The sequence below is a fragment of the Trachurus japonicus genome, chromosome 21 (genome assembly GCF_045865225.1).
Source record: "Trachurus japonicus isolate A0001 chromosome 21, Traja_1.0".
NCBI lineage: Eukaryota > Metazoa > Chordata > Actinopteri > Carangiformes > Carangidae > Trachurus > Trachurus japonicus.
In genome coordinates this window covers 28,504,002-28,513,502 of record NC_140927.1, presented here as the reverse complement: position 1 = coordinate 28,513,502, position 9,501 = coordinate 28,504,002, and the positions used below count along the sequence as shown (strand labels likewise).

General features: G+C 42.0%; 2 protein-coding genes across 2 annotated transcripts; both read left to right on the top strand.

The window, feature by feature from the left end:
• The first annotated feature begins 734 nt into the window (after positions 1–734).
• Positions 735–2,184, top strand: LOC146965446 (trace amine-associated receptor 13c-like). The gene is made up of 2 exons (XM_085765681.1): positions 735–904; positions 1,363–2,184. Exons 1-2 carry the CDS (start codon positions 735–737, stop codon positions 2,180–2,182), a joined length of 990 nt encoding a protein of 329 aa, XP_085621807.1. The 3' UTR covers positions 2,183–2,184.
• Positions 2,185–6,483: 4,299 nt separating this feature from the next.
• LOC146965445 (trace amine-associated receptor 13c-like) lies at positions 6,484–7,937 on the top strand. The gene is made up of 2 exons (XM_085764790.1): positions 6,484–6,653; positions 7,118–7,937. Exons 1-2 carry the CDS (start codon positions 6,484–6,486, stop codon positions 7,935–7,937), a joined length of 990 nt encoding a protein of 329 aa, XP_085620916.1.
• Positions 7,938–9,501: the final 1,564 nt, after the last annotated feature.

Genomic DNA, 9,501 nt, shown 5'->3' with positions numbered 1-9,501 from the left:
AGTCCTGTGTTCTCCGGGCGCAATAGGCTGTTGCGGGTCGATAGACTCTCTCTACTTATCTGGACTCTCTATCTATCTAGCCTGTCTAGCCTCTACCTCTACCTGATTAATCCAGGTGTGTCTGACCATTGTGAGTACTCAGACACACCTGGATTAATCAGTTTGTCCAATAATGTCCTCCCGGTGGGACATGCCCGGAACACCTCACGAGGGAGGCGTCCAGGGGGCATCCTATACAGGTGCCCGAGCCACCTCAGCTGGCTCCTCTCGATGTGGAGGAGCAGCGGCTCTACTCCGAGCTCCTCCCGGGTGACAGAGCTCCTCACCCTATCTCTAAGGGAGCGCCCCGCCACCCTGCGGAGGAAACTCATTTCGGCCGCTTGTATCCGGGAGTTCATGACCATTTACCGGTCGATCTACGTTCCCACCAACTCTGTAATAAGAAACATATATTATCTAATAAAATAACCCCACTGTAAAAAAAAAAAAAAATTAAAAAATAGTCCCACCTCCCCAGACCTTAGCACTACATGTCATCTACCTCTGCTTTTTTTCAGATGAAAGTCACTGCTCAATCCACTCATCCCCAGAGGTACGGTGTGATGTAATCAGGCTTCTGATGAATAGTTAAAATTTAAATATGGGAGGGGAGGAAGAAAGAAATAAATGATCTGCATGACAAAGAAAGCTTTGAGAAAGCTGTCAGAGCTCAGCAGCTTCTCCTCTCTCTGAACATGGACGTTCTGGAGGAAGATGAACTCTGCTTCCCAGAGCTCAACAATTCCTGCAGGAGGACGGCACCCTCTCCAACTGAGGCTACACTCATTTACACGCTGCTGTCCCTCATCATTGTGCTCACTGTGGTTCTGAACCTGCTGGTCATCATCTCTATCTCCCACTTCAGGCATAATATTTCTCTACATGGCCTACAAAATGTCTGTTTTTTCGTTCATGCTGTGCATCATACTGTGACATTTGAACTAATGATGAAAATGTTTATGATTTACAGGTTTCAGTTAGAGTTGCTTATTTGAAAATGTTCTTACAACTGTAATGATGCAGTTTTGATATTCTCTCTTTTCAGGCAGCTCATCACCTCTTTCTCCCATTTCAGGCAGAGATACATATTTCTCAGAATGATGTACAAAATGTTTATATTTTTGTTTCTTCCATGCAACATAATGTGACATTTAGGTTACTGGGTTGAAGAATTCACAGAAATAATGTTATCTTGTTGAATTCATTCTAGTCATTTGAAAATGCTTTTACAGTTTTAACACTGATGTGTTTCAACATATAAACATTTCTTTCACAACTGCTGCATTTAACAGTGTGTTCACTGTTGATATTTTCTCTTTTTAGGCAGCTTCACACCACCACCAATCTCCTCCTCCTCTCTCTGGCTGTTGCAGACTTCCTTGTTGGTTTGATGCAGATGCCATCTGAAATCCTCCTCATGCAGAGCTGCTGGATCCTGGGTGATGTTATGTGTGTTGTGATTTACTTTGTAAGTTACCTTGTTGTCAGTGTTTCAGTAGGAAACATGGTGCTCATATCAGTTGACCGCTATGTGGCAATTTGTGACCCCATGTTTTATTCTACCAAAGTTACTCTGAGGAGAGTTCAGTACTGTGTTGTTCTCTGTTGGATGTTTTCTGCTGTGCACAGTAGTTGGATGATGAGGAATTACCTCAAACACCCAGACAGGTATAGAATCTGTCATGGAGAGTGTATAGTGATAAGTGATCATGCTGAAGGAATTGTTGATCTTGTTGTGACCTTTTTAGGCCCCATTCTCGTCATTACAATTTTGTATCTTAGAGTATTTGTGGTGGCTGTGTCTCAGGCTCGTGCCATGCGCTCTCACATTGTAGCTGTCACACTTCAGCATTCAGAGACTATAAAAAGTAAGAAATCTGAACTAAAAGCAGCAAGGACTCTGGGTATTGTAATATTAGTGTTTATTCTGTGCTGCTGTCCATATTATATTGTTGCTATTGTAATTGTGAACAGCTCAGTAGGGACATCATCTACAGCCACTGAGACTTGGTTGTTGTATTTCAACTCCTGTCTGAACCCTGTGATCTATGTTTTTTTCTACCCCTGGTTCCGAAAAGCTATTAAAAACATTATTACACTTCAGATACTGCAGCCTGGCTCCAGTCAGGCAACAATAATGTAGAAAGTGACAGACAAGCTGAGATCTGAAATTTCTGTGTCATTGAAAGTGACATTGTTCTTATCTATCTTGTAATTGTGCAAAGTATGGGGAATTAACATTAATAGCATTAACATGGAGAAAAAAAACAAAAAAAAAACACTGTATGGTGGTTAAATACAAATTTATTTGAAGCCCAGCTGTCTTCTGCAGCAGAAAGCCTAGCCTGTAATGTGTCAAAGGATCAGTATGTTTTTGTCACATTTAATACTGTCATTACTTTCTTTTTTAATTATGCCATTACATTTGTATGGATTATAATTTGTCAAACATACCTGATGATTTGACTGATTTCGTCAGTATAAACTGTTGTTCCCCTCCACCCTCCCTCTGCAGCTAAAGCCTCACTGTCCTGTGTATTGATGAAACCATGACACTGTCGCTGGTGCTGAAATAACAGTGCTACACCAACACCTCCCCTGGTGTGAAATTGTCAAGTTGCAAATATCAAGTTCTCTCAGGATATTATAAGACATATTGTAGTAATGTTCACAGCAACCATATTTTCCTTAAGAAGTAGTTGCTGTTAAGAGTTAAATGCTGTGTAGTAATGCTTGAGTTTCATCACAACAGCAAGTAGAATTTAAGAAAATACAGGCAAATAGACAACACACCAACAACTTCAGAAAACATCTTTATCAGTTTGAATGAGAAAAAGATGTTAAAACCACTAGGACTCTTTGTAGATCTAGTCAAATTACCCAACAGTCTCTCTCTTTCTTTCTTTTTTTTCTCTCTGACAGAAATCCTCTGCTGTCATGACTGGGCCTCCCAGAGGGACGGCTTCTCTCAGCAGTACAAGGGGTTTGCCCACTGCCTTTACAGAGCATGAGAAAACAATTCCCCACTGAGATGAGGTTTTCAAGTTTTCAAAGACTTTCTCAAAAAGCTGTAATTGCTTGTAACTTTACAATATAGAGTGATTGGCAAAGCACAAGAAATGGCCATGGTGCTCCCTCTACAGGCAGCATATTATATATTCAACCCAGTAGTCCTGTCCTAAGATCTGCACTGTACATGTTTATAGAACATAACAAGCCGCAAATCAGTGTTTAGTTTGAAGGAGCCTTGTAATATTGAGTATGTACTGGTTTCAGCCAGTCGTGTATGTTTTTAATCTTTTTATTAAACTTTGCTTTGATCGTTAAGTCATACTTAACATTGTCAACAGGTAAGATCATTTGTGTGAGAAATGTGAAAATTGCAGACTCAGTTTGATCTTGTTAAGCTTGAGAAACACTAGTCAATGAAACACAAGGGTACTAGAAACACATTGATAGACAGGCTGATGTAGCTAAAGAGTGACATAATCAGGCTTCTGAATGAATGAGTAAATTAATTGATAATTCACCCATCTTAACAACTCCTGCAGAAAGACAACGCCCTGCTGACTGAGGCCACACTGATTTGGCTGTTGTATTTCAGCTCCTGTCTGAACCCTGTGATTTATGTCTCTTTCTACCCCTGGTTCAAAAAATCAATTAAACACATTGTTACACTTAAGATACTGTAGCCTGGCTCCAGTCAGGCCAGGTTAATGTAGTAAGTGATGCGATGAGTGAAACCAGTCATTTTCCTGTGATGAGGGACATGGACCACAGCCTCCTGAATGTTCATTGCTCAGCATCTGGACTATTAAATAAAATGTCTACAAAGTCCTGTGTGATCAAAAATGAATTTACAAACACACTTGTCTCCACCGAACAGCCTGAATATTTCACTCTTTCTGTTTGTGACTGTATATCTCTGTAATCTGACAACCAAAATCCTGTTTGGATGTCTATAGTAAGACCTTAAACCTCATTCCTGAATGAGAACCACCCTAACCCCCTTACCACTGTTATCCACTAATAATAACAGGATATGATAAATAGTGGTAACTAAACATTACTCTAGTTCTACATAGCGCTAATATGGGCTTTGTCAATGTTTCAAGCCAATCAAGGCTTTACCACAATATTCTTGGACTGATCATTGCCCTCACAAAACCAGGGGATAAGAACTGCCAGACGTCCAGCCAATACAACTGTAACACATACCCCACTCATCTCCTTTGGAACACTTCAATTAATACCAAAAAGAAAACCAGCTAGTGCTGCATTTAGACATACCCCTGACCTATCATCAATAAAAGACTAACTCCATTTCGTACCTGTTGTGACCTCTCATGGCCTCCACAGCAGAAATGGAGGCCCTTAAAGATTGATGTTAAGGGAAACCAATATTAACCGCTAAAGGCCAGAACAAGGCTAGTCCAACAGCTTGGGCACCACCCACCTAATGACCCTGACACACCTACTACATACCAGCCAAACGGAAACTCCCCACACAGAATGAGACACCAAACCAGCAGCCATATCTTTGAAGAAGGAGAACAGGATGCAGCCATACAGAGATAATCAGCTGATGATAACCCAGTCAAATATGTAATTAGGCCCAAAGGATTGGTACAATCCTTTGGGATATGGTCTCATATCCACAATGAATTACATCACAAGTCTAATAAGCAAAATGTTGAGCTCCAGCTCACAGCTAACTGGACTTCCCATAAACCTATGTCCTCCTTAGCCTACATGACTGTCAGTTTAAAGGAGGAGGTCTATTTGTCCTGACCATCTCATGCAATCCACAGAAGCAAGTTCTGCATTGGTGCCCCAACACCGTTCTATGTACAACTGTTTGTACAACCTTTTTCAATAAAGTTAATTGAAAAGAAAAATAGTGCCCGAAAACCATATGGTCATGGTTACAATAATAAATTCAGCTTATGTCATTGTTTGGTTTGGTTTGGTTAAAAGCCAGCTGCCTGCTAGCATTGGGCCTGCTAGCCACCACTCCAAGCTTGTGCCTGCTGTGCTGCCGCAAACATTTCCTGCTCTGGCTGGGCCGCAGCCTTCATGTCCCCCTTCAGCTGGCCGCAGCCTTCAAGTACCCCTCTGGCTGGGCATCAGCATCCATGTCCCCTATCTGCGGTGAGGCAGTCGGTGGTCCAGCCGACTCCTGCTCCCCGTGCCTCGTCAGTGGTCCGACCGACTCTTGCTCCCCGTGCCTCGTCAGTGGTCCGGCCGACGCCTGCTCCCCTTGCCTCGTCAGTGGTCCGACCGACTCTTGCTCCCCGTGCCTCATCAGTGGTCCGGCCGACGCCTGCTCCCCGTGCCTTGTTGGCAGTTCGGCCAACTCCAGTGCTGCAGCTCCCCCTGGCACCCTCTTCAGAGCTGCAGCGTCCTCCGGCGTCGGGGGTCCCGGCAGACGCCACTCCCGTTCCGGCGTCGGGGGTCCCGGCAGATGCCACTCCCGTTTCGGCGTCGGGGGTCCCGGCAGACGCCACTCCCGTTCCGGCGTCAGGGGTCCCGGCAGACGCCACTCCCGTTCCGGCGTCGGGGGTCCCGGCAGACGCCACTCATGTTCCGGCGTCGGCGATCCCGGCGCCACCCCTGTTCCCTGTGTCCAGCAGGAGGCCTGTCCTGCTCCTGATTCCAGTGTCCAGCAGGAAGCCCGTCCGGCTCCTGAGGACAAAACAACTCTGTCTCGTAATAAGAAATATATATTATCTAATAAAATAGCCCCACTTTAAAAAATAAATAAATAAATAAATAGTTCCACCTCTCTGGACGTTAGCGCTGCATGTCGTCTACCTCTGCTTTTTTTCAGATGAAAGTCACTGCTCAATCCACTCATCCCCAGAGGTGAAGGTTAATCATGTGAACTGATGACCTTATATCTTTTAAGAAGCACATTCAGAATGTTGCAAAAAGTTGTTAAAGGGACAACGAGGAGTTTTGGAAAAGCGAAGCGTTTTCACACTACATGTATGAGCCTCCGCGCACACCGTGAAATTCTTTGACCGGCGCAAGGCAAACTCATGTTTTCATTCAACAATAATTAAAGTCAGAGGTTCGAAGACGATCAGATACCGTCGTAGTTCCGACCATAAACGGCGATTCTGTGGCGTTATTTTCATGACTCGCCACGAAACCGAAAGTAAAAAAAGCTGGTCGGCTCGACCAGCATCTCCGCCACCACTAATAATAACAAAATAACGATAGAGACAAAATTTAGTTTGATCTTGTATTGAGCAACACCTGCAAATTAGTCACTCGCCTTTGATTGGAGCATATACAGACTAATACGGTGTGATGTAATCAGGCTTCTGAATAGTTAAAATTTAAATATGGGAGGGGAGGAAGAAAGAAATAAATGATCTGCATGACAAAGAAAGCTTTGAGAAAGCTGTCAGAGCTCAGCAGCTTCTCCTCTCTCTGAACATGGACGTTCTGGAGGAAGATGAACTCTGCTTCCCAGAGCTCAACAATTCCTGCAGGAGGACGGCACCCTCTCCAACTGAGGCTACACTCATTTACACGCTGCTGTCCCTCATCATTGTGCTCACTGTGGTTCTGAACCTGCTGGTCATCATCTCTATCTCCCACTTCAGGCAGAGATAATATTTCTCTACATGGCCTACAAAATGTCTGTTTTTTCGTTCATGCTGTGCATCATACTGTGAGATTTTAACTAATGATGAAAATGTTTATGATTTACAGGTTTCAGTTAGAGTTGCTTATTTGAAAATGTTCTTACAACTGTAATGACACAGTTTTTTGATATTCTCTCTTTTCAGGCAGCTCATCACCTCTTTCTCCCATTTCAGGCAGAGATACATATTTCTCAGAATGATGTACAAAATGTTTATATTTTTGTTTCTTCCATGCAACATAATGTGACATTTAGGTTACTGGGTTGAAGAATTCACAGAAATAGTGTTATCTTGTTGAATTCAATCTAGTCATTTGAACATGCTTTTACAGTTTTAACACTGATGTGTTTCAACATATTAACATTTATTTCACAACTGATGCATATAACAGTGTGCTCATTGTTGATATTTTCTCTTTTTAGGCAGCTCCACACCACCACCAATCTCCTCCTCCTCTCTCTGGCTGTTGCAGACTTCCTTGTTGGTTTGATGCAGATGCCATCTGAAATCCTCCTCATGCAGAGCTGCTGGATCCTGGGTGATGCTATGTGTGCTGCGATTTATTTTTTAAGTTTCCTTGTTGTCAGTGTTTCAGTTGGAAGCATGGTTCTCATATCAGTTGATCGCTATGCAGCAATTTGTGACCCCATGTTTTACTCCACCAAGGTTACTCTGAGGAGAGTTCAACTCTGTGTTTGTCTGTGTTGGATGTTTTCTGCTGTGCACAGTAGTTGGATGATGAGGGATTTCCTCAAACACCCAGAGAGGTATAGAGTCTGTCATGGAGAGTGTGTAGTAATAAGTGATCCTGCTGAAGGAATTGTTGATCTTGTTGTGACCTTTTTAGGCCCCATTCTCATCATTACAATTTTGTATCTGAGAGTATTTGTGGTGGCTGTGTCTCAGGCTCGTGCCATGCGCTCTCACATTGTAGCTGTCACACTTCAGCATTCAGAGACTATAAAAAGTAAGAAATCTGAACTAAAAGCAGCGAGGACTCTGGGTATTGTAATAGTAGTGTTTCTTCTGTGCTGCTGTCCATATTATATTGTTGCTATTGCAATTGTGAACAGCTCAGTAGGGACATCATCTACAGCCACTGAGACTTGGTTGTTGTATTTCAACTCCTGTCTGAACCCTGTGATATATGTTTTTTTCTACCCCTGGTTCCGAAAAGCCATTAAAAACATTATTACACTTCAGATACTGCAGCCTGGCTCCAGTCAGGCAAAAATGATGTAAAAGTATGAAAGTGACAGACAAGCTGAGATAATTTCTGTGTCATTGAAAGTGACATTGTTCTTATTTATCCTGCACTTCTGCAAAGTATGGAGAATTAACATTAATAACATTAACATGGGGAAAACACTGTATGGTGGTTAAATACAAATTTATTTGAAGCCCAGCTGTCTCCTGCAGCAGAAAGCCTAGCCTGTAATGTGTCAAAGGATCAGTATGTTTTTGTCACATCTGATACTATAGTCACTTTTTTTTATTATACCATTACATTTGTGATGGATTATAATCTGTCAAACAGGCTACTTGATAATTTGACTGATTTTTTCAGTGTATTCATAGACACGTCAGTATAAACTGTTGTTCCCCTCCACCCTCCCTCTGCAGCTAAAGCCTCACTGTGCTGTGTATTGATGAAACCATGACACTGTCCCTGGTATGAAATTGTCTGTAAAGCAAATATTAAGTTCTCTCAGGATATTTTGAGAAACATATTGTAGTAATGTTCACAGCAACCATATTTTCCTTAAGAAGTACTTGCTGTTAAGAGTTAAATGCTGCGTAGTAATGCTTGAGTTTCATCACTACCACAAATAGAATTTAAGAAAATACAGGCAAATAGACAACACACCGACAACTTCAGAAAACATCTTCATCAGTTTGAATGTGAAAATATGAAAAATATGTTAAAACCACTAGGACTCTTTGTAGATGATACAAAATAATTAACCTTATCTGCTGTTCTTGAAAACCCCTTCTATTGACAAACTGGCCAAATCAAGGTGTACAAAGCTTTCAAAGACTTTCTCAAAAAGCTGTTAATTCCTGTCAAAGGTGCACAGACAGACTTATGAATTCTTTACAATATAGAGTGATTGGCAAAGCACAAGAAATGGCCATGGTGCTCCCTCTACAGGCAGCATATGATATTTTCAACCCAGTAGTCCTGTCCTAAGGTTTGCACTGTACATGTTTATAGAACATAACAAGCCACAAATCAGTGTTTAGTTTGAAGGAGCCTTGTAATATTGAGGCTATGTACTGGTTTCAGCCAGTCATCTATTTATTAAACTTTGCTTTGATCATTAAGTCATACTTAACATTGTCAACAGGTAAGATCATTTGTGTGAGAAATTTGAAAATTGCAGACTCAGTTTGATCTGGTTAAGATTGAGAAACACTAGTCAATAGATAATTATATATGAGGTGCAACATATTGATAGACAGACTGATGTAGCCAAAGAGTTACATAATCAGGCTTCTGAATGAATAAATAAATAATTCACCCAGCCTAACAAGTCCTGCAGAAAGACAATACCCTTGCTGACTGAGACCTCACTCATTTTCAGTTTGTTGTCCTTCATCGTTTTGCCCACTACAGCCATTAAGATTTGGCTGTTGTATTTCAGCTCCTGTCTGAACCCTGTGATTTATGTCTCTTTCTACCCCGGTTCAAAAAAATCAATTAAACGCATTGTTACACTACAATGCAGCCTGGCTTCAGTCAGGCCAGGTTAATGTAGTAAACGATGGGATGAGTGAAACCAGTCATTTTCCTGTGATGGGGGAC

Bases quoted from the DNA above. Each gene is read 5' to 3' on its own strand.
- LOC146965446 (XM_085765681.1), top strand. From the start codon at position 735: ATGGACGTTCTGGAGGAAGATGAACTCTGCTTCCCAGAGCTCAACAAT. The intron at 905-1,362 runs GCATAATATTTC...TTCTCTTTTTAG, and splicing joins ATCTCTATCTCCCACTTCAG to GCAGCTTCACACCACCACCA.
- LOC146965445 (XM_085764790.1), top strand. From the start codon at position 6,484: ATGGACGTTCTGGAGGAAGATGAACTCTGCTTCCCAGAGCTCAACAAT. The intron at 6,654-7,117 runs GCAGAGATAATA...TTCTCTTTTTAG, and splicing joins ATCTCTATCTCCCACTTCAG to GCAGCTCCACACCACCACCA.